The sequence below is a fragment of the Antechinus flavipes genome, chromosome 2, assembly GCF_016432865.1.
Source record: "Antechinus flavipes isolate AdamAnt ecotype Samford, QLD, Australia chromosome 2, AdamAnt_v2, whole genome shotgun sequence".
Taxonomy (NCBI): Eukaryota; Metazoa; Chordata; class Mammalia; order Dasyuromorphia; family Dasyuridae; genus Antechinus; species Antechinus flavipes.
This window is the reverse complement of record NC_067399.1, coordinates 89,810,499-89,836,775: the sequence shown is the minus strand read 5'-3', so window position 1 is coordinate 89,836,775 and position 26,277 is coordinate 89,810,499. Positions and strand designations below refer to the sequence as shown.

At 35.4% G+C, this 26,277-nt stretch overlaps 1 protein-coding gene across 2 annotated transcripts in view; it reads right to left on the bottom strand.

Annotated features, from left to right (window-relative positions):
* The window catches only part of CAMKMT (calmodulin-lysine N-methyltransferase), a 525,230-nt gene that overhangs the window by 75,326 nt on the left and 423,627 nt on the right, over window positions 1–26,277 (bottom strand). For both annotated transcript variants that reach the window (XM_051975194.1, XM_051975195.1), the window contains exons 4-6: window positions 3,175–3,235; window positions 1,246–1,300; window positions 130–193 (exon numbers count right to left, since the gene is read on the bottom strand). In XM_051975194.1, coding sequence (XP_051831154.1) covers window positions 130–193; window positions 1,246–1,300; window positions 3,175–3,235 — 180 coding nt within the window. The remainder of the gene's footprint in view (window positions 1–129; window positions 194–1,245; window positions 1,301–3,174; window positions 3,236–26,277) is intronic.

Genomic DNA, 26,277 nt, shown 5'->3' with positions numbered 1-26,277 from the left:
CTTATGAGGGGAAACTCTTTTCTAAAAAAACATATATACCCCATGCTGTCTTTCTTTCTATCAATTGTTCCTCAGCCAGGAAAAAGGAATGAGCACAACAAACCCCGTTTTCTATCTGAATAAGGATACTTTTGATGGCCTTTTCATTCCCATCAGTTAACAGAACTTCTTTGACATCTGCAGAAATAGCAACCTGAAAAAAAAAAAGGAGCACAGCAAACAATGAGCAAATATGCTTGTCTGTGTGGAAGTGAAGACAGGAGTGACAAGCCTTCAGTATCATGCTTCCTCACCTATTTCTCTGTAACAATCTTCAATCTTTTTTCATTTTATGTCTGCATTATTTTAATCATTCAATCAAATCAGTCAATACTTTTATCATTCCATTTGCGGGAGCCTCTATCTTGCTATCATTCTGTTCAGTAATTGCATTGTGACAGCGGATGATGGTATTCTGAGAGGCTTTCATTTGCGGGCTTCTGTTTATCTAGCAGAGCCATCATACGAGGCTGTCACTCTGCCTTTCACTCGGCTTCTGTCTGACTGCCTGATGCCCTTCATATAACTTTGCATTGCAGGCAGATGGCTTTGTAAGGGTAATTTTTTTGTGAGCTTTGACATGCTCACACATTGGGCTGTAACCTCGACACATTGTATGAGAGCGACAGGTTTGTCAAATGCCAATCAGTGTAACAATATGCTTTTATTTGTAGAGACATAAAAACTTGTCTAATGCACTGTGCTGCTACATAATATCTCCTGAATACATGACTCAGAACCCAGAGAATGGTGAACGACGTTCCTGAATGGCCAATCTAATTCAAAAGAATCTAATTACTGAGAGCTCTGGATCATGTTTGTTGGTGTAATAATGCAGGCAAAACATTAGCAGCTATATCATGGTGCTCCAACTGTGATTCGCCAGGCTATTTCTGTATCTTAGCAAATGGGACTATAATCTGAAAAAAAAAAATGCTTTAGCTATGGCAATGAAAGACCGAGCGTGGCCTGGAATGTCACAACAAGAGATATTGACTACACGGAGGTAAAATGTTTCTGCTCATCGAGGCAACCATAAAATCAATATGATCCGAAAGCAAGTCAATCTAGAAGGTCTCTCAAGACTCGGCAGCTTGACCGCAGCTGATGCTGTTGACGGTTCTCTGACCCAGCAGTTGGAGGCACTGGAACATTTTTTCTTTTGTTCCTCCCTCTGAATGGGATTGGAATTGAGAAAAGACCTACCATGAGCCCAGCCAAGCATGTCAAGCCACCCCCTAGCTCACACACAGCAAGGTCCCTGAAAGAGAGAAAAGAAATGGTAGAACCTATACAAATTAGATGAAAATGGCCAGAGAGACATATATGTTACAAGAACAAATTGCCATCTGCAGTAAGAACGGCAATACCAGGAAGTTGTAGAGACACGACTAGGCTACCTCATGTCGTTTTGCGTTTTAAAAATAATTATGAAATAGAAAAGTCACAAAGCAGGCAAATCAGTGGGGGTTCCCTCATTAGTGTTCACTGCAACATTACCACCGCTGAGCTGAAAAATCTGAGAAGGTTCCCTTTTTTCCCTTGTCAATGGCGCTGTCTTTTAGAACTAAACTGGCTAGAGTAGCGAAAGATAATTGTCAGGAAAGGATAACACTGTTAATCCACATTCATTCCTTCAAAAACAGTTAGACAAGTAAATGGCGAATATACGTGTGTGTACCTATATCTAGCCGCGTACACACACAACCCACACAAATAAATGCACTTTGGTATGTTTTTTTTTTTTTAATTCTGAAGCAAACATAATCATTTTGGAAAGGCAAACAGCTCCACAAAGAACAATTATACAAAGAGCATTTAGTAAGTAACACTTACATCACAAGTGACCCCAACACAACACAGTGATTAAACAAGGAGGAGCATATTATGGCTTAACCATCCAACCCAAGGCTAAAGTAATGCTACAAGCTTTGACTCAGCCTCACAAAAGTAAGGCGGTTTTAAGCTAAGACTGGAAATCTGACGTGGCACTCTGCACTTACCTTCCCCTTTGTGCCTAAGTATCTCTCCACTACGGGTGACATTCTCACCCGGGATGGGATGCTCACTGATTGGAGTTCCACAGTAAAGCTTACGCTCAGAGAGAGGAGCGAATGCTGGACTTTCAGGGCAGATTTGCAGCCCCAAGCCTCAACTGCCCTGCTTTTCTTTGGTACATTCAAACCCTCAGAATCATTTCTTCTTCACATTTGGGGGGGATTTCTTGCCTTAGGGTGGAAAGAAAAAGCAGGACTAAAAAAAAGAAAAGGAGGGAGGATAGAGGGAAAAAACTTTCATGTATCTATATGTAATTTTTTTTAATGGACTTAATCGCCATCTAGTTGTTCAAAGTAATTATGGATTAGTTGGTAAATACGGACCTAAGGAGTTTCAAAAATGTATATTATTGAATCAGCTAATAAATACATATTTTGAAAAATGCACCCTGATTCCTAATGGCTCTTTTGGAATCATAATTGACTACTGAGTAAGTATATATTTGGTGACTTTGGGAAAATGGGAATGAAAATTTAAAACAAACAAACAAACTATATTCTCCAGCTCTACCAGGAATCTTTAGGAAATCTGAAAGGAAAATAGATTTTTAAAATCCCACTAACTGGTTCAATCTGATATGCATAGTCATAGATGAAAACATTTCTGTGACATGAGTTGATAATAAACATTTATGTTTTATAAACACATTGTTAATTATATAAAATATCTTTAAATTCTGGGGTGGGAAGGAATCTTAAAATAATAGTAGTACAGTGTTATTTATCAAATATTCTTTTAGTGAGTTCCTCAGTAGAAGCTGAACAATGTCTATTTTTTTTCCAATCTTCACAATCAGAACTGATCGATTAGAGCTTCACTTTTGTTTTCCCCAAATCAAAGTAAAATAAAATGCCTTGAGTGGAAATCAAAAATCTTTGACATGTAGCAAAAAGCTTGCTGTGCGATATTAGTAGCCAAAGGCTGTCCAGATTCCTTTGTCAAGAGCTACATGTTTTCACCTTGAACTTTTTCTACAATTTAATCTGAAGACTTTAATCATGGAAATCTTTATACCATGCATGCAGATACAATACACCTAATGGCCTGCAAAGTATCTTTTAAAGTGCAGCTTGGTACCTGAACATCTGATTGTGCTTGAGGCAGTAGTAGGCCAGAACCTCTTCAGAAGGCCAGATACCTATAAAACACAAAGACAGGCATATTTTGAATAGAAAAGTCCTCATTTTTAGAGTTGGCCATTATTTTAAAAGCCATTTTCAACTTGAACCACATTTCCTATTTATTATTCTTACTATATGGAACCATACAGTATGCACATTGTTTTTTGAGGGGGGACTGAGAAATGGGAACATTATTACCATTTCTTCTCAGAAAAATAACAATATATGCTAGATAGATTTTTACCCAGTTAATCTTCCATAATGATTATAAATGTCAACAAAGAAAATTACAAATAGCAAGGGCTAAATTCCATATGAATCATTCTTTTGCATTGGAATCTATTTTTCAGTCAATGAACAAGTTTTTATTAGTCACCTCCTATGTATGAAATTCTGCATGCAATTTAATAACCACAACCAAAAAAACATTTTTAAATAAATCACAAATTGCAAAGGTCTAAGCTAGGCACAATGGATATAACAAAAATAGTAGTCTTTGTCCTCGATAAAGTCAGATTCTATCGGAAATAGAGATATGGGAGCTATAGTATGTATACCAATAAGTGAATATGAAAGAAATGCAAAATATTTTGAAATGAGAGAGTGCTAATAACTGTGGTGAGAAGGGAGATCAAGGAGAGCCCTTGTGTAGAGAAGGATGCCTTATCTATGCCTTTAAAAGTTAGCTAAAGTACCAGTCCTGAAGTCAGAAGGACCTGAGTTCAAATGTGATCTCTACACTTAACACTTCCTGGCTATGTGACCCCTAGGTAAATCACTTGACCTCAATTGCCTCAGCAAAAATAAAAAAAAAAATAAAAGAAGTTAACTCAAGATGCTTCAAGGTAGAGGTAAGGAGGGAGAGCATTCCAAACATGAGTGACCCTTTATATAAAGATTATCCTAAACAAAAATGAATGAAATACCATCCACAGGGTAAATTAATAGATCAGAGACCTCCTGGTAAACTACTCGTTTAACCCTATGCCAGACTCTATAGCATTGTTTTGTTTAAATTTCAATGACTAACTATTCCTATCGACCAATTCAACTAAAAGATTTTTTTTTTTCAAATTGTGGATTTCCAGCTCATTTATTCAATCAGTCAGGTCCTGGTCAATAAATATTTAATGACTGCTTATTAAGTGCCAAGTTCTGTGCTAAGTAAACCCTGGGGATATCAAAAGAGGTAAAATACCATTCTTGCTCTCAAGGAGCTCACAATCTAATGGGGGAAGGAATAAGCAGAGAATATGTACAGACAAGCTATATGGAAGGACAATAGGAAATAACTAAAGAGCAAAATCACTAGAATTAGGGTACTGGGAAAAGTTTCCTGTAGAAGTATATATTTTAGCTTGGGCTTGAGGACTTAGCCTTGAAGCTGAATTGGATTAATCTTGTAATTAGTGATTAATTATATATAATTAACTGTGTATGAAAAATATAACATACAATTCAACAAACATATATTATATGCCTTATTTTGAGTAAGGCAATATGCTAGAAGCCAGTAATGAATAAGACCATGGAGTTGTCTTTAAGGAGCTTACAATTCAAGAGGATGAAATTTATACAAACTGGAATGTACAGGTACTGGCAAGTTGCTATAAAAGATCTGAGGAAGGAGTGATCATTAATCCCAGTGGAAGTGATAACTGGGATTAGCACTATGAAGAAAGGTTTCATGGAAGAGGATGTATCTGAGCTAGCATATGCCAATATGTAGCAGAATCACTAAATTTTGGGGACTCAAGAATTCAGAAATCATCTGGCTCAGAAGGTTTTTTTTTTTTTTTTAACATTTTTTTTCCATCTTGGAACCCTCCTTAAACTTTCACATACATAAAATATGTAGGATTACAAAGAAAACTAATTATAGTGAAATAAAAGTATACATTTTCCCCACCCATATTCATACATTATCCCATCCTGAAACCAAGGAGTCTGTGAACCCCAAGTTAAGAATCCCATGCCCCCTAGAGAAGCCCCTGTTACTTCTAGCATATGGCCATTTAGACTTTATTTGAAGACTTTCAATGAGGAAGAATTCCTACTATCTCCCTACATTGTCCATTCTACTTCTGTATAACTTTAACTTTTAGGAAGTTTGTATTGCTAGCAAACTTAAATATGAATAAAATTAAAATTTCCACATTGTGTCTAATTCTTTCTTCTAGAACAAAACAGAATTACTCTAGCCATATATCTATAGGCTACATGTGTAATACATAATATGTACACATATACCTGTATACATACATATGCAGAATAAGTCTAATCTTAAATATAAATACATACAAATATACATGTGTGTATATATACATATATGAAACAGTCCCTCAATTATCCTGAAAATAGCTATTCTGTCTTCTCCAAATCTTTTGTTCTCTTATATGGTATCCTTTCAAATCCCCTTACTATCATGATGGCTCTCCTTTGAATGCAATTCAACTTGACAATTTCCTGCTTAAAATGTCGTACCCAGAAGTCAATGCTATGTTCCAGTTGAGGTCTAATTCAAATTAATCCACAAACATTTATTGAGTGATTACTCTAGACTAGTCTCCATACTGTGGCAGAAAAGAGAATAGTAAGCGCATCATACTTCTCTTTTGAGAAATTCTTCTTTACAGATGATACCACCAAAAATCAAGGACAGCCAACTTCAGAGACATATTTTTCCCCTGGTCTGAATGCCATGGCAGGGAAGAATATAAAGTGCTCTGCTGACTTTCCAGGTGTTGAGGGCACACACAAGAAGATTTTCTTTTTTTCTGGATACATTCCCAACTATCATCAGTGAGAAAACAGGCAGCTTCAAAGAATGAGATGATAGAGGGGGAAAAAAGGGAACAAAAGTCCAGGAGATTCAAGTGACAAGTATTTTTGTTATGGCACAAATTATTTTTAAAGTAATTAGATAAGAAGGCTCATAAGAGCTCAAGTAAAGAGCAAGGAAGACTTAGTAAGCAATAGTCAAAATCATAGCACATTAGAGCTAGATTAGAACTTAAGGGACCATTGATCTAACTTCCCTATTTAATCTAATAGCTGAAGGAATGGAAGCCCAGGATGATGAAATAATTTACCTGAATACCTGGTTATTGGCGAAATTGGGACTAGAAACTAGTGCTCTGCCTCTTTGGGAAGGGAAGTGGGGGTACCAGTCAAGCCCAAATACCAATAACCTATAGTAAAAGTTAAGAGGTAAAAGATGGAGTATGTGATCTTTCAGGGAAAGATCTGGGGGAAAACAAGGAAAAGGGAATAACATTTAGTTACACAACTATCTAACTAAATCATCTAGACATAGAATCTTAGAATTAGAAGAGGATCCTCAAAGATCATTTGGCTTACTGTATGCCTAGTGAGAATATCTTCAATGACAATGTATTTAAACCTTCACATACATAAAATATGTAGGATTACAAAGAATGCATTTCACATAGGTAAAGTTCTAAATGTCAGGAAATTTTTCTTCCTCTTGAGTCTCCATAACTTCTGACTACTACTAGTTAAGCCCTCTGGAGGTGGATAAAACAAACCTACTATTACATCTTGCACAAAATGGCCCTTCAAATACTTGAAGACAGGTGCAATTCATTGTTCTTCTCACCGTCTCTTGACTAAGTATCTACAATTCTTTCAAACAATCTTTGTATGACTGGATTTCCCTGCCCATCCTAGATGCTCTTTGTACAGATCTATGCCAGCTCATCATGGAACACAATACTCCAGAGCAGCAAAACTGGAGCTGTCACTTCTGTCTTCCTAAAAATGGTGTTTATATTGCTAAAATCCAAGATTGCATTGACTTTTAAGGGTTGTGCTATTGTATTGTTGCCTTTCTTCTTTGATTATTTTCTAGTTTTCCTGTATATAGCTTGATTGTGTGTAGTTATTTACATGTTGTAGTTACATGCCACTAGCTCCTTCAGGGCAGGGCCTCTTTTGCCTTTTTTTGTATCTCTAGTACTTAGCATAGTGTATCTTTTTTTGGGGGGGGGTATCTTTTGCCTTTCTTTGTATCTCTAGTATTTAGCACAGTGCTTGATAAAGAATAGGCACTCCTTAAATGTTTTATTAACTTATTGATTCATACTGAGAATGAGAAATACATTTACTAAAACTCTAGATTTTTTTCACATAAACTTATGTATCCATACCTTCCCCATCTTATATTCTGGTGTTGATTTTTTGGACTTAAGCATAGCATTTTGATTTGTCACCTATTAAATTACATCTTATTAGATTTGAGCAATCAATTTATTTTTATAGTACTTTTATATTCTGACTTGAGTGTTCAACATATCAGCTATCTCTCCAAATTTCATTTCATCTGAAAATTTTATAAGCATAACATCTATGCGTTTATTTAAGTCATTGATAAAAATGTTGAACAACACAGAGGCAAAAACAAATCTCTGGGCACTTTGCTAGAGATCTTCCAGGATGACATTGATCTATCAAAGACTATTTTAGGGTCCAGCCATTTAATCAATTCCAACTCTACCTAACTGAACTATCATCTAGTCTCCATTTATCCATCTGGTCCATTAAGATAACATACTGAAATCTAAGTATATGAAGTACCCAAAGAATATGTTCACATTATCAGATTCTAGGGAGAGTCTGTATTTTACGTCTCTTTTACAGCAGATGTGCATAGGATAATATAATATTATAGACAGAGAAGGTGTAATAATTATAGTATCATAGGATTATAGATTTCGAGATAGAAGGAATCTTGGAGGTCATCCAGTTCAACCACTTTATTTTACAGATGAGGAAAAAGAGACCCAAAGAAGTTATATATTTGCCCCAACTCATCGAGGTAGTAAGTGCTGGACTTCAAATCTGAACTCAAATTATTTGACTCCACATGTTTCTAATAATCTAAAAAAATTACTGTGGGAGAGAGATTCTTAAAATTATCCAAAATTTAAACCTGAACAAAGTATCCTAGTGTGAGGTCTGAAATGTAGTCTTTAGTAAGAGTTCTAACATGGGATTCTTCTAGAATCTGTGACATGTATTATTCACACATATCTATCACATCACAAAGCCCCTGTTAAAATAAGGTGCCCCAGGCGTTGGTAGACACATATGGAGTAAAGCAATCCCCTGGGACTGCTCAGGGCAGAGGAAAATCAACAGGGTAGTTGGAACCACACTGGGAGGGTGGATGGATAGCCCTTAACAAGAGCATGCAGAGAGCTCCTGCAATTTTCATACCCCATCTGAAATGTAGCAGGGCCTCCACCAATCAATCAAAGCACTCCTGTTATGTTCTCACCACCAGCAAAAGAAAAGAATGGGAGTTGTGGGGAGGGACTACACAGAGAGGCATTTAGAATAGCTACATTATTGATCCAACAAAAGCATCACAGAACATTTTAATTAATGGTTTATTCTGGATATAACTTAGTCTCAAAAACATATGGAATGAATTAGGACACTTTTAAAAGTTGTTCTGTGATATGTGGCTTCCCTTTCCTTGGTTCCCTCTGTAAATTAAATGAGTTTATTTAATGGGGGAGAGAGAGAGAAAGAGAGAGAGAGAGAGAGAAAGAGAGAGAGAGAGAGAGAGAGAGAGAGAGAGAGAGAGAGAGAGAGAGAGAGAGAGAGAAGACTCTTCAAGCCCTTGGTCCCATAAAAGCATTAGTTAAATACAGATCCAATTTAGAAAAAGAACAGTATATTCCACCAGTGTTTCCATGGACATTTGGTTTCATTTTCTATTTTCTTTCAAATAAAATGCCAGGTTTGTTATAGACTCCATTGCTGTGGGACCAAATAAGTTTGCTGGATTCTACATATACAATAACAAATAAATATAGCCCCTCATCTAAGAGAAAGAAGGATGGAAGAAAAGAAAGAAGGGAAGAAGGAGGAAACGAGGAAGAAGAAAGGTAGAAAGGGGAGGGAGAGAGGAAGGAAGGGAGGGAAGAAGAAAGGAAGAGAGGAAGGAAGGGAGGGAAAAAGAGAGGGAGGGAAGGAAGGGAGGAGGGAAGGAAGGAGAAAAGGAAGGAAGGAGGGAAGGAAGGAAGGAGGGAAGGAAGGAAGGAGGGAGGGAAGGAGAATAGATGGAAATGAGAAAAGAAGGATGGAAATAAGCATTTTTTTAAATGTTTACCATATGCCAGATACCATGTTAAGTGCAAAGGATAAAAATGCAAACAAAAAGATTGTTCCAGTTATCAAAGAATTCATATTCCAACAGGGGAAGACAACACAAAAATGGGGAGCAGTGAAGGATGATTTTTAGCTACATGTTAATTGGGTAAGTTTGTGATTGGTCTATTTACAAAATGGCTGATGGTTACTGAAGTGATTAGCTCAGTTATTTTAAAGGCTGGGTTTTGGGGGCTACATAAAAACAATTAAGACTATTACCAGCTCTGATGCCAAGTAGATCCTACAGTTATTTGATCTGGAGCAGGGTAATGGGGTAAGGAAGAGAATTAAGAAAGAAGAATTGGGGCTTTTAATTATTTTGAATTTTAGCACTTCTACCTTTCTCTTTGCCTTCATCAGAAAAGTTACATCAGACCTTTCAAAAGTCATCATCTAGTAGAGTGGTTTTAATATGGCACATTTACTCAGAGATGAGGAAGCTGGCAGACTGTTCATTCAGCACAACACACTTCCATCATAAACAGCTGCTCCCTGAGCAGGCAACACCTTTTTCTCCCCCACTTCAGACTAAATGCTCACCTCTCTGAGGATCACAGGTCTCAGCAGATCAAGAGGAGTCAAAAGGTCTCTCTTAAACTTGCTGCTCAACTCAGAAAGGCCCCCATACACTCTCACCTAAGCCACTGAGTTGACAGCAAGGACAGCTTTTGTGAACTTAATGAAAAGAAAAACATCTTTGGCTTGGACAGGTAGGTAAGCCTCTTGGCTTGCTTTTAGAAGGGGATAAGCTCAAGGATCCCCAAGATAGAATATACATTCTGACTTATATTCCTGCAAGCTGACTGCATTTCGGCATGTCATTGACATAGTTGACTCAGACATTGTGCTGCCTCCAGAAGGTGAGGGTCTCTCAAAAAATACAAAATGCTCCAATCCACATTACTGAACATTAGCAGCGGCATTTCCATGGCAGTGAACAGAAAATCCTTTTAAAAGCATTTAAAGGCTGACAGAATGAAAGGAAGTTATTCGACAATAAAGTCATGAGGCCTTTAAAAAAGCCTGCAGAAGGACTTCTTGAAAAGTTTTCAGAAACATTCCCATGCTAACAGACACAACTGGGATCTTATTTCAAGTCAATGTGTACATATAAAAAAGCACTTTTGATGTGTTTCCAATGCAAGAAATTTTGCTAGTGTTGGTACATTTTTATGATGACATCTAAGTAATTGTTTTTCTATGACTATTCTCACAAAACCCAACAAAATGAGAAAGGAAATCCATATCATGACTTGAGACTGTTAAAGAAAAAGAGAGAGCAAAAGAGAATAAATAGCTTAAGTAACATATAGCACTGATGGCATCATTAGTCTCCCAGACCCCTTTTCATGTTCCATCCTGAAAACTTTATTATACTTTGAGTTCTCAAGGTTGCTAACCTCAATTGTTCTTGGTATCTCTGGGCCCCAGATCACTGAGTGTAAATAGCTCAGTTTGGAGAAAGGAAATTTTCCAAGGTGATCCAGAAAATCAAATGACAAGCACTGATTATATTTATGTAAAAGGCACCAAGATGAGTCCTAGGATACAATAAACATCTCTACTCCACACACACACACACACACACACACACACACACACACACACCCATCCCACTAAAAACAAAACAAAAAACCCAATTCTTTCCCTCATGGAGTTTGCATTCTAATTAGGAAACAAGCCATAAGTAACCAACACAGAAGACTATATAGTGAAGTAAAAGAATCTGTGAATTCAAATACAATTCATGTTTATGTTATCCATATCCCATGTTTGTATGTAGGATTGTGAGATTGTTTCTCTGGTGGGTATGTGGTGGTTATGGGAAAGAAGAATGGAGGAGAAGGGAAGGAAATAAGAAACACTGGGTACATCTTTCTGAGCAACCAAAACTTTCTCTAGAATTACCCACAAGTAACCACATTAATTTTTTTGGAGGTACAAACTGAGGGAAAAAATGGCCTAGCATGTTAAAGACAGAAAAATCAAGAGGTTATTAGGTAATCCAGAAATTGAATAACAAGTTCCTGAATAATTAAAGCAGAGTTGTGGCTTTGGAGTCAAAGGACCAGTATTCAAATCCACTCTGTCACTTACTACTAATGCAACTTACTTATTGTGCAAGTCAAATAACTATAAACTTCCCTAAGTTTCTTCACTGCCAATTGAGGGAATTTGACCGGAGGTTCTCTGAAGTTCTAAAAGTCAGTGATTTAAAGGTCTCTCTTCTATCTATCTATCTATCTATCTATCTATCTAATACATATATATATATATATATATATATATACATATATACATACATATATATCATATGTATGAGTGGAGTGAAATGTCAATGACATCAAAAATTATAAAATTGAGAGAGATTTTTAAAAATTGGAAATAATTTTATGGAACAATGCAAAATGAAGAAAACAATCTATTAACTTCATCCCCCCAAAAAACTCCCCAAAGCATTTATTAAGTGCTCATTACATGCTAGGCACAGGGTTAATTGCTAGAGATATAAAGAGAAAAGTGAAACACTCTCTGCTTGAAGCTTATATTTTATTAGAAGAAATAACTACACATATACATGGGCATATATAAAAACTATACAAATAAACTGAAAGTAAAAAGCAGATGGGCCAGGTAGGCTGTGCAGTGGATAGAACACTGGGCCTGGAGTCAGAAAGATTCACCTTTGTGAGTTCTAAACAAGGCTCAGACACTTACCAGGTATGTAATCCTGGACAAATCACTTATTCCTGTTTACTTCAGTTTTCTCATCTGTAAAATGAGTTGAAGAAGGAAATGGCCAAAGGTGGGGGAGGTCACAAAAAATTGGATGACTGAAAAGTGACTGAACAATAGCAGATGATTTTTTTTCTTCCACCCTTATATAAATATCAGCTAACATTATTACTTAACTGAAATTTGTCTAAGACAATTGAAACATATAGAATTCCTTCTAGCATCTATAGATCTTATTCATTAATATCTTAATGTTCCTTAGTTACTTATTAATAATTAACAATCCCCTCACTGTCACCTTTTCTCTCCAAAACATGCTTTTAAAGAGAAAGTTTCAAAATAAATCCTTCTGTGGCCTCCCTCCTCAACCCCCCTCACCCCCCAGAGGAGGAAATGTCAATCCACTCCAGCATCTTTTCCAAAAATAGCCCAAATGGTGTCATGAAGAATCAGACATGATTAAAAATAACTGAACAATAATAACAATGAGAGGCAATAACAATAATAGTAACAGTAGCTAACTGTATATAGCATCTTAAGGTTTAGAAAGCTCTTTACATCATATATGCACACATGTGCGTGTATACATGTATGTGTATTTGTTATATGCATAAACATGTTTATACATGTAGGTATTATATTTCATACATACACACACATACACACACACACACACACACACACACCAATTTAGGTGTCAAGGCTAAAAACTGCAATGTAATACATTGAGGCAGTGTGGTATTGTTCATTGCTTGTCCTTAATTTTCAAAGAGAACCATGACATCAGGAAAGTGATGTTATGACTTGCAAGTGATTTGAATTTAAGTGAGTGAGAGCTATGCAAAGTCACCAGCCTACTTTCTTCTCCCGAGTTATCTGGTTGTAATGGCAAAGAGATTTGGAGATGACCATGGATGCAGTGGGAAATCTTAACCATTTAAAACATTCCCCATTATGCCTTTATTTTTAAAATAGTATCTTATTTTTTCTCAATTACATGTCAAGACAATTTTAGCATTAATTTTACAAGATTTTGAGTTACAAATTTTTCTCCCTCCCCTCTTCTCCTCCCCTCTTCACAAATGTTAGGCAATTTGATATAGATTATACATGTGCAATCATCTAAAACATATTTCCACATTGTGTAGTTGTGAAAGAAACAGATCAAAAGAAAAACAAAAAGAATAAAGTAAGTGAAAAAATTATGTTTTGATCTGCATCAGAAGTCCATCATTTCCTTGTCTGTGGACAGCATTTTCCTTCCTGAGTCCTTTATACTTGCCTTGGATCACTGTAGTGTTAGGAAGAGCTGAGTCATTTCTAGATCATTATGCAAGGCTCCTGACACTATGTACAATGTTTTCCTGGTTCTGCTCATTTTGTTTTGCATCAATTCATACAAGTGTTTCCAGGTTTTTCTGAAATATCCCTATCCATCATCTCTTATTGCATAATAATATTCCATTGCATTCATTTACCAAAGCTTGTTTAGCCATTCCCCGATTTATGAGCATCCCCTCAATTTCCAATATTTTGCCATCATGAAAAGGGTTGCTATAAATACTTTTTGCACATGTAGGACTTTTTTTTCTTTTTATGATTTCTTTGGCATACAGATGTAGAAATGATGGATCAAAGGGCATACACAATTTAGATGCCTTTGGGCCTAGTTCTAAATTGCTCTCCAGAATGGTTAGATCACCTAATCTTCCCATATCCTCTGTCTAATATGCCAAAAAATCATAAATATTGGAATCTGAGAGGTATGAGGTAATTTGCATTTCTCTAATCAAAAGTGATTTAGAACATTTCTTCACATGCCTATGGGTAGTTTTGATTTCTTCATCTGAAAGCTTCCTGTTAATATCCTTTTATCATTTGACTTATCAGAAAAATCTGTTATAAAATTGTTTTGCAGCTTTCTGATTCCATTCTAATCTTAAGTGCATTGGTTTTATTTGTATAAAAATCCTTTTGATTTAATGTAATAAAATTATCTATTTTGAATTTTGTAATGATCTTGTTTGATCATGAATTTTCTCCTTCTCTATAGATCTGACAGGTAGATTGATTATTCCTTGCTCTTTTAATTTGATTATAGTGTCACCCTTCATTTTGATCTTATCGTGGTATACAGTGTGAGATGTTGGTCTATAGCTAGTCCTATTGTTTTCTAGTTTTCCCAGAAGTTTTTGTCAAAAAAAAAAAAAAAACCCTTCTTTTCTTATCACAAAATTGTGATCTTTGGGTTTATATCATATAGAAGATAACTATGGTAATTGACTACTGTGTCTTGTGTGCCAAATCTATTCCACTGATCCATCACTCTATTTCTTAGTCAGTACCACATAGTTTTGATGATTACTGCTTTATAATATAGCTTGAGATCTGCTATCACTAGGCCATTTTCCTCTAGATTTTCTTTCATCAATTCCCTTGATATTCTTGACCTTTTAGCCTCCTAGATGAATTTTGTTGTTATTTTTCTACTTTATCAGATAATTTTAGTAGTTTGATTGGTATGGCATTGAATAAGTAAATTACTTTAGGCTGAATGGTCATTTTTAATATATTGGCTCAGCTTGTCCATTGATACTTTTACAATTGTTTAAATCTGACTTTATTGGTATGAAAAGTGTTTTGTAATTGTGTTCATATAGTTCCTGGGTTTGTCTTACCAAATCAACTCCTCAATATTTTATGTTGTTTATTTGAAATGGTTTCTCTTTCTATCTCTTGCCACTGGACTTTGTTGGTCATATCAAGAAAACCTGATGATTTATGTGGATTCATCTTAAATTCTGCAACTTTACTAAAGAGATTAATTATTTCAAGTAGTTTTGAATTGATTCCCTAGGGTTTTCTAAGTTTACCATCATATCATCTGCAAATGGTGATAGTTTTGTTTCCTCATTGCCTGTTTTAATTTCTTCAATTTATCTTTTCTTCTCTTCCTGTAAAGTTAACATTTCTACTACTATATAGTGATGATAATGAGCATCCTTGCTTCACCCCTGATCTTACTGAGAAAATTTCTAGTTTATCCCATTACAGTTGATGCTTGCTGATGGTTTTACATAAATTTGATTATCATTTTAAAGATGGCTTCTTTTATTCCTATGTTCTCTAGTGTTTTTAATGGAAATGTTTTTTCTCAAAAGAGTTTTCATCATCTATTGAGATAAAGATATGATATCTATTGGTTTTGTTACTAATATAGTCGATTATATTGGTAGTTTTCCTAATACTGAAACAGCCCTTCATATCCAGTTGGATTTAAACTGATCATAGTGTATAATCCTCATGATATATTGCTATAATTTTGTTCAAAATTTTTGCCCATTCATAAGGGAAATTGGTCTATAATTTTCTCTGTTTTAGTTCTTCCTGGTTTAGGTATCAGCAATATATATGTGTCATAAAAGGAGTGTACAAGGACTCCTTTGCCTATTTTTTCAAATAAATTAGATAGTAATTGAAATTAATAGTTTTTACTTGACTTCCCTTGTCAACTCATCACACCCTGAGGATTTTTTTCTCTAGAGTTCATCAGTAGATTTTTCAATTTATTTTGCTAGGATGGGGTTATAGGCATTCTATTTTGTGATCTGTTAATCTGGGTAATTTATATTTTTGTAAATATTCATTGATTTCACTCAGATTTCCTATTTATTGGCATATAGTTGGGCAAAATATTTCCTAATGATTGCTTTAATTACTTCTTCATTGGTGATGATTTTACTCTTTTCACTTTTGATGCTGGATGTTTGGTTTTGTTCTTTTTAAAAATCGAATTAATCAATGACATTGATCTTATTGGGGTTTTCCCCCCATAAAACCAGCTCCTTGTTTTTTTTTTTAAATTAATGCAATAGTTATTTTTTTTTAAAAAAAAAACCTTCAATCTTATTAATCTCATCTTTGATTTTTAGGATCTCCAATTGGGTGCTTAATTGAGGATTTTTAATTTGTTCTTTTTCTAGTTTTTGTTTTTTTTAAGTTTCATGACCCAGCCATTAATCTGTTCTTTTTTCCATTTTATTGATATAAGAATTTAGAGAGGGGAAGCTAGATGGCACAGTAGATAGAGCACTAGCCCTGGAGTCAGGAGAACCTGAATTCAAATCGAGGGTCAGACACTTAATATTTACAACTGTGTGACCCTGGGCAAGTCACTTAATCCCAACTGCATCACCCCAAAAATTAGAAAAATAAATTTTCTCTTAAGCACTGCTTTGGCTGCATACCATAAATGTTGGATGTTGTCTCATTGTTGTCATTTGCTGGAGTCTTTCAATATCAATTTTGCCTTGTGGCTCCAGAATTTCAGGGCAATTTTCCTTGATGATTTCTTGCAAGATGCTGCCCAGGTCCTCCTTTGATTATGATTTTCAGGTCTTCTAATGATTCTGGCATTGTTTCTCCTGGATCTATTTTCTAGATCACTTGTTTTTGCCATGAGGTATTTTATATTTTATTCTATTTTTTTTCACTCTTTTGAATTTGACTGATTCTTAATGATTCCTAGAGTTATTATCTTCCATTTGCCCAATTATAACTTTTAAGCAGTTGCTTTTTTCAATTAGCTTTTGTACTTTTTTTCCCTATTAGGACAATTATACTTTTTATGGAGTTGTTTTCTTCAGTGTATTTTTGTATGTCCTTTTCCATTTGGCCAATTCTACCTTTTAAGCAATTGTTTTCTTTTTCTAAGCTGTTGACACTTTTTTTTTCATAATCCCCTTGCATCACTCTCATTTTTTTTTCTCAATTTTCTTTCACCATTCTGATATGACTTTTAAGTTTCCTTTTGAGTTCTTCAATCATTTTTTTCTGGACTTGAGACTATTTACCATTTTTCTTTGGATTTTTCCCATAGATGTTTTGACATTGTTGTCTCTTCTGAGCTTGTGTTTTGATCTTACCTTTGTCAACATAATAATTTTCAATGGTCAGATGTTTTGTGTTGTTTTTGGTAAGTTTTTTGGCCTATTTCCTTTCTTTTGAAATTTAGCTGTCAGGGTGGAAGGAGCACTGCCTCAGGCTTCTTGTGCCAGGGTTATAGACCATAGCTGAAAACCTAGTGTTGCTCTGATGTTTCTCTGAGGCCCATGGTGGACCCTCATGTCTGGTGCTGTGCTGAGCAGGTGGGATAGGGAGTGGCTAGCATTGCTGGAAGTCATAGGAGTCTGGCAACTTACTGAGCTGGACTCCTAGTGGTGCTGTCTGGAATGGCTGAGACCAGTGGGGTGTTTCTGAATTTTCCTGGAGACACACTTAAACATGTGAAAGTACGGCCACTGGCAGCTGTTTTCCTAGGGCCATGCTGAAGCATCTGACAGTTGGAGTTGGAGTTTCCCTGGCTACATATTTTAGTAGAGGGTTCTGGTGTTAGTAGTTGTCTCATCCAATACTCAGATGCTCAGATGCTACCACTAGTTTGCAGAGATGAGATTTGCTGCTGGCTTGTGGAGATGCTTCCTGTCCTGGATTGTGCTCCCCTTTTAACCAAGTGAGACAAACCTTTCTTTCTGATCTTCCAATTCTCTTGGGCTCATAGATTTGTTTCACCCAATCTTTTTGCTGCTTCTGCTGTTCCAGGATTTATTTGAGGGCACTATTTTATGGTTGTTTGGAGGTAATTATGGGGTAGTTATAATAATTAACTGTTTACTCGGCCATCTTGGCTCCTGGAAATCCCCTTGATCTATCTAAGCTCAGGTGTTTCTCAGATCTCAGTCTGACTAAGGCAATGCCCACTCAATGATTAAGACTAGATAGTGGTATAGAGGAACAAGAACTGCTGACTTTGAATTAAGAACATTCCACCAATGAATTATAAATTGCACAAGTCTGAGAGATTCTTTTACTTCTGTAGGATTGCTTTCTTATCAATAGAAGTTGGTTGAAATGATATCTAAGATTATCTTTCAGTTTTTAAAAAAGGTATCTATGATAATATATAAAATATTGGCATTAAACATTCCCAATTTATTGCTTTAAAAGCTATCATTGGTCTCTCAGCCTGACAACCATAAGAATTATGCAGATAATGAACAATAATGATAATTAGCATTTTTAATAGGATAGTGGATAAACAGGTGGCTTTGGAGCCAGAAAGAACTGCTGTCTCTGTCCCATCTGGGCTATGTGATCCTAGACAAATCATTTTTTCTCAAATCTCTATAAGACTATTAGTTGAAGACAACAACTGCAGTATGCAGTGGGAAGAGGAGTTTCATAATCTGGAAGTTCCCAGAGTAATAACATGTCAGGTTTAGTTCCTATCCCTTTCTCTATCAAGCTCATTAAGGTTTGTAAAGTGCTTTAAAGGCATCAACTGATTTGACCTTCATGATAATCTTTTGAAATTGATGCCCATTTTCATGCATTGTATTTGAACATTCAGAGCTTCTTTTATTTTACTAAATAGTCTTCTGTGTTGGTTATATATTATGGTTTGTTTTCTAATTAGAATGCAATCTCCATGAGGGAAAGAATTGTTTTTTGGTTTGGTTTGGTTTGGTTTTTTGCAGGTTTTTTGTAGAGAAGGGATGTGGAGTGGGGGTGTTTCTTGTATCCTGGGACTCAACCTGGTACACAGTAAGTATAATCTGAGGCCCAGAGATACCAAGAACAATTGAGGTTAGCAACCTTGAGAACTCAAAGCATAATAAGGTTTTCAGAATGAAGGGGTCTGGGCAAAAGGACCCACATGTGCAAAAATGCTTCTAGTAGCCCTTTTTGTAGTGGCAATATATTGTGGATGGCCATCAGTTAGGGACTGGCTAAATAAGTCATGGTATATGAATGTAAAGGAATATTATTGTTCTATAAGAAACAATCATCAAGATGATTTCAAAAAGGCCTGGAGAGACTTAATGAACTAATACTGAGTGAAGTGTGTAGAACCACTCACACAGTAACAACAAGACTATATGAAGATAAATTCTGATGGACTTGGCTCTTTTCAACAATGAGATGATTCAGATCAGTTCCAGTGACTTGGGATGAAGAGAGCCCTCTATACCCAGAGAGAGGACTATGGGAACTGAGTGTGGATCACAACATAGCACTTTTTTGTTGGTTTTGTTGTTGTTTGCTTGTTTTTTCACTCATTTCCCTCTTTTTTGATCTGATTTTTTCTTGTGCAGCATGATAAATATGTGTTTAAAAAAAAAAAGAAAAGCATCATAACCCTAGAAATGGAAGACATCTTGAAAGTCAGTAGATTCAATCCTTTTTATGTTTACAAATAAGGATACTAAAAGAGCAGGTAAGTGGTACCATAATGTATAGAGCATCAGCACCTGAGTCAAGAAGTCTCATTTTTGTGAGTTCAAAACCAGACTCAGTCATTTACTTATTAGCTGGGAGACCCTGGGCAAGTCAGTTAACCTTGTCTGCCTCAGTTTTCTCACTCTAGTACCTTTGTCAGGAAAACTCCACGGGGTCAGAAAAAGTTGGACATAACCCAAACAGCTGAACCACAAGAATACTAAGTCCTAGGGAACCTAATGGACTTGCCGAAAGTCTCATAGGTAGGAAGTATCAGAGATTTACATATGGTGACACTGACATTAAGTGTGTAGGGTCCTATGTCTTCTTATCTATAAATCTAGCACTCTATGTATGATGTCATTAAAACAAGTCTTCCCGACTCCAAATCTAGCAAGACTATGAATTGCAATTAATGTGAGTTAACTTGCCTGCCTTTGAATAAAATTTTTGGTCATAATCATCCTGGCTTTGCTGGCTTCATTTTGCATAACTTGGTTCACCCCATTTTCCTATGTCTCTGAATGCCTCCTGGGCATCATTTCTTTAGCTTTATGTTCCCTAAATTGTTCAAATATCCCATAATTGATTGAGAGACAGTATAGCGTGGGCAGGAAACCCTGGATTGTAAATCCTGCCCCTTACATGTGCTGGCTGTATAGCTATGGAAAAGTCACCTAATTTCTCCAAACAGTATCCATTCTACATTTCAGCTTAGGGATGGAGGTGGGTAGTGAGGTTGCAGCATTCCCAATGATCTAAAAAATGTATGCAAAAAAAATTTTGGCTCTTCTTTTGTACAAGGAAAGGAAAATCTATGTTAAAATACAATATGTTGATATTATATATATATATATATATATATTTTATTCATTTCTGAGTTTCTACATTTTTTTCTGTGTCATCCACGGGCCTTTGTGCATCTGTGGCTTCCATAAAACTTTCCCCCAAGTTCCCATTTAATTTCCTCTGCTGACTCATGATATATTGAAACCATAATGAGAAAAGTCATCAAATGGAAGGGATAATTGTAATTTAGGCATATGCATTGTGGAGAAGGTGGTGATTTTCCTTAATAGAATATGTTCCCTCACTTTTGATGAAATCCCAGAAACTCCTTCATCGGGGATTTTCTTTCTGTCTTTATTGACATCCATAGAGTATATCTAAAGGATATGAAGAGTCTAGTGACTGGAACAATTCCAATTTCCTCCCCCAAATAATGTCAAGTCTTTATTTTATTTCACTACAAGAAAGACAATATAGTACTGTAGTATTAGGCCTAACACCAGGAGCAAGTTTGACTTGTGTCTCATTTCTGACAAGTTTTGTGTGATCTTGGACAAGTCAATAAAATCTCAGTTTTTTTTTTAATTCAACTGTATAAGATAAGTGTGAAAATACCTTTAATACTTACTTTGGAGGACTGCTATATAATAAAATAATATATGTAAAGCACTTTTGTTACCCTATAGAAAATAAAGAGCACTTAGTACAATGCCTGGTACATAAATATCAAGTGCCATATAATGACTTTAGGCAGCTAGATGTGTATCAGATAGTGCTAGACTTGGATTCAGGAAAAGTCATCTTCTCGAGTTCAACTTTGGTCTCAGACACTTACTAGCTATGTGACCCTAGACAAGTCACTTAATCCTATTTGCCTCACTTTTCCTATCTGTAAAATGAATTGGAGAAAGAAATAGCCAACTTCTCTAGTAATATTACCAAGAAAACTTCAAATGCATCATGGAGCATTTGACATGAATGAAAAATTGGCTGAACAAAAAACAAATGGCTTATTCCCTTCTCATATAAATGTCTGGTAATATAATCATTTAATCGAAATTTATCTAAGGTAATTGAACTATATAAATTCTGAGAAACAATTCCTTTCTAGAATCTATGTACTTTGTTCATTATGGTCTAATTAATTATTAATTGATGGGTAACCCCTTCATTATCATCCCTTCTGTCCTAAATATTTGCTTTTTTACAGAGAAAGTTTCAAAGTAAACAATTCTGTGGCCACCTGTACCCACTCTCCAAATTTGATCCCCAGCTGACTAAGGGTATTCTAGAAACAAACTCTCAATCTGTCATCATTTTAGAATAAGGAACAAGGATGTGTGTGTGTGTGTGTGTGTGTGTGTGTGTGTGTGTGTGTGTTTATGCACCTCTTTATTAAAAACGAACCTATGTGAGCTCAAGTTGAAAAAAAACTGTCTCTCATATTAGCTAATTAGCCTGATAGCAGGCTGGGAACAACAAGTTGCAGAAAATAGTAGCATGCACAAGCAAATATAACCTGGATTTCTCTGGGACTAAAGTATATTTTCTTCAACATAATTAAGCTGAGGGAAAAAATAGTTTTATAGGGTCTATTTTAATCCAGCTCACACTCTCCCTGAACACCTTATTTTGCTTGAACCATTTTAGGGTTTGAGTAATCAGGAAGTATCTCCTCCCTTTTGAGATTATCTTGTTTTAAAAGACTTTTGAGCCACGCCTGCCAGAGCAGTAATATGTCTCCCCCTTTTCCATTTTATAAATCTGTCCATCCTTGTAACAACCCAAAAACCAAAGGTCTAATCAGAAGAGCAATTATATGAGAGAAAGAGGCAACTATCAAAAAATATTTTTTTCAAATAAATTTTGAATGAATTCAAAATTGAATGAATTTCAAATATTTTTTCCTAATTTTGAATAAAAATTCTTGGAACAACATGCCTACCTGTTTCCAAAACACAAAAATATTGCAAGGTTCTTTTCCAGAGTACATTTTACTCATTTGTTTATTTAGGCTTTTTATAAAGGATTCTCTCCTTAGAGGTCAGACTGATGTCTTGTATCATGGACATGGATTGATGGACGGATAGATAGATGGGCAAATGGATCCTATTGGAAGGAGTACTAACATTGGTGAGAGCACAAATCCATTACCAAAGACTATTTCTGTTCCAACCCATTTGGAAGGATGTATGTTGTATGTGGAGTACATGCTCTGCATTTGTTTGAATGCTTATGTAGAAATAAGATGGTATAGGAGAGGTAAGAGTGACTTGTTAAAGTAAAGAGTAGTTGTTAAAACTACAGCTCATTTCTTAAACAGACCAGGTTTTGTACAATATAATTAATTTGGCACCATCACTTAGAATGCACCTGCATACTCCAGTGCTATCTACATTCTTGACTACTTTCCTTATGTCTTAAGGAGAAAAGTCATTTTTGCCCAAGAGAAAGAAGGAGAAGTGTCTCATCTTCCAAGCGGAAATTGCCATTAACAAGTTCCATAATATAAAATACACTAAAGGAACACAGGCTCTAAATAAGGCAGCATTTTTCTGTGTTCTTCCATGTATACTTTAAACAAGCTTTCTGTTTGCCCCACTGTGTAAAAAAATTTTTTTTTGATATTTAGATTACTGAACAATATGTGTGGGAACTAACTGAAAATTTTGGCTTTGCAAAATGGCCACAGAACTGTAGTCCTCCCCACCTCCCCCATCATTATCTATGCATATGAAGGATATCTGAAAGTCTGTACTCCAGAAATTTCTTCTGCTGCACAAACTTGGGCATCTCAGTGCCACTAAGATGGGAATGGAATGCCAGGAAAGTCAGAGCTGTAAACACAGAGGTCTGTTCTGTAAGTACCATCCACAAATGGTGCCAACCAACTTGTATGATTGTTTTTAGCACTGTCTTTCAAAGGCATGAATTTGATTTCATTTTCCTTACCCAGTTTTCAAATAGTCATTAAAAATTAAACAACACTGGGAAAAGCCTTTTGTGATTATAACCTTCATTCTCCGGCAACAAACTGGATCTATAAATTTACGTACCATTGTAGATGGAAATTACAAAATTTTATATTCAACTATATTAAAACATCTATTCCAAAAATGATTACCAGTTGTGAAAAGCAGACAGGCTTATCACTTGCTGTCAGTTGTTCATGTCTAGTTAAGCAATAATGTGCTAAAAACTGCTCTTTTGTTTTGTGTAAGAATTTTGGCAATAGAAGAAATGAACACTCGGTTAATAAAAACTCGGGCTGCTTTTTGCTTTGATGGAGGAAGCAGCTGCCTGTTTTCATTTGCTGCAGAGCAGCAAAACCCATCAATATAATAAGCAGCTTAGATGCATCCATCCACAGCATCTGTAAGGATATAGGGCTATTCGCTCAAAACCAATCCCTGGTTTAATTTTAACAAAGATGTGTCTGACATATTTGAAAATGCATTATAATGGGTTTTTGAAACACTAACAATCTCTCTTTCTTTTTTAAATACTTTTCACAGATTTGAAAAGTTAGCATATATAGCTGAATGATAGAAATGATAAAACCAATACATGCAGTGGGGCCATCTGCAAAATGTGAGGACAAAAAAATGAAGAAGTTGTCATTTTGGTTCCATTCAAAAATGACAAAGATGAGGTTACTTTTTGATCTTTAAAAAAAAATCCACGGGGCTATAAAATAACTAGAATCTGACATGAAAATTAAAAATAAAATACTATCACTTCTGTGACACAGTCACACTTTATTAGACATGCCTTTTGTGTGTGAGTATAAACACACATACCACCTCTTTAAGAAAAGATGTGATATAAAAATTGAATTATGTTTGAATGCATCAAGCTGTTTGATAGTATAATATTTAGTGAAAATAATCCCACATTAGGCATAAACTTTTTGGATAGTAAACTTTAATTGGCCAACGTGCAATTTCACAAGTCCATTAAATGTGTGTGACATATCTCATAGCAATCCCAGCAGAAAATAGTTAACTTTAAAGTAACTTAACACGGTGCTTCAGCTATTAGACATTCAGAGGCATTATTATTATTTTAGTATTGGGTAGCATGCAAGGTTTTCCTAAGCTGAGCTTTTTAGATGATTTGCACATTAACTGAGAAGTCAGATAATTCTTAATCCTACTCTTTTTCTGATCCAATAATGGATAAGGGAGCATCTTAGCATGATCAACTAGCAATCTGCCTAGCCAGTATGGTAGTATACCTGAATTCAGGATTAGTCATTGGTTTTTCAGAATATGAAATTTGAATGAATAGTAATTTGCAAAAATATTGAGAAAATGTGCCATAATAGCTCAACTGATAGCTTCTCCCCTCATGTAGCATGAGCTTGCTATTACATATACATTTGAGGGGGGTTTTCCCCCTTAAAGTAAGACATTATTAAAAATGAGATTTGGTAAAGGCAGGAACATAAATTAACTGCCTATAAAATGATACCTAAATCTCTGATAAGTCTACCTTCCTCTGGTATATTCTTAAATCACAATAGGGAACTCTACACAAAATACAAACAAACACTCATACCACATATCCCTTGGCAAAAGAAAAAAGTCCCCTAATATAAAACAAATCAATATATTATCCAGAATAATGGAGATACATACTACTTTATGTAGTATTCAGTTTCTTTGTTGAAATGGGCAGTATATTTTTTGATTATTATTACTCATGTATAAATTAATATCCTCCTTGCTTAATATTTTCAAATCATAACATTTTGTTTTATGAGCATGGATAATACTGTAGCACTGTTGCAAAGAGTATCCCATCAAAGATCCATTAAAGTATAAAAGAACAGCATGAGTTGAGAATCAAGTAGGTGACCAGAAGCCTCCAAGACTAGGTCTAATGAACTTGTTTTCCTGTTTCTTTCTTCTTTCCAGTGACTCCTACTGTTCATAACAGCATATCTATAGATTTTATAGGCTATCATGTAGCATAGGGAATTGCCAATTGCCATATTCATAGCATGAATTTAATGAATATCTGTTGAATCAAAATTGAATCAAATTTGAATTAATGATTATTTGTTGATAATACTAACCTCTTCAAGAATACTTTGGCAAAGGTGTCATGTGGACATTCTCACTCTAATGCCATAAATAGGATCTTTCTTTATAGTCTCCATTTGCTTCATTTTATTTCATGAATACTGAAACAGTAGTAACAACATGAAAGTAAAAATGAAGTCCTAGTTTTGTGGGCAAACAATCCCATCCCAACTCCATTAGAATCCAAATATTATATGCTGATTGACTTACACAATCTAAAATGTATGTGTGGCCTTTTGGATAAGAACAGATAAGGTCAACCAGAGTCAGAGAAATGGCAATGATAGTTATATAGAGCTTGTCAAATTATGGGTTACATACACATAATTTTTCCCTCCCATATATGTCTCATCTTCTTCCTTGCCCTCCTCCTATTTCTATTCCAATCTCCTCTTTTCTGCAATTTTTCACTTTGATCTTCCCCCATCTTATCTTCCTTTATGATGGCAAGGTTCTCTAGACGCAACTATTTACGCAAGTGACATTGAATTGGTTTTGTCAAGCCTCAGGACACTTACAGAGAATTCTAAATGAGATTTAAGTATTTGGCCTAATAAGGCACACAGGAAAAAGCAAGAAGGTGATTTATTTTTGGTCAGCTTTGATTTATAATTGGACACAGACATATCATTGAACAGGAACAACAGGACCTATATCTTGAATAGGCATTGCAGATGGACTATCAACTGGGCTCTAAACTGAATAGGAGGAAGAGAGCAAGATGGATTGGGAAATTGCGTTCTATTTTTAATGATTTCAAGCTTCCATATAAAGCAAAATTCCATCTTTTTAATAGCAATATTTTTCCAGTGACGAAGATGCAAAGAAGATATGTGGAAGATGCAATACATAGAAAGATATATCACTTTAAAAATCAAATTCAACTTTTTTAAAAAGTAAAACCAAGTAAAATTTTAATTTCCTTCCATTTACTTGGACATATCTTATATATACTTAGATATTTTCATGACTGTCTTTCTGTCTCATGA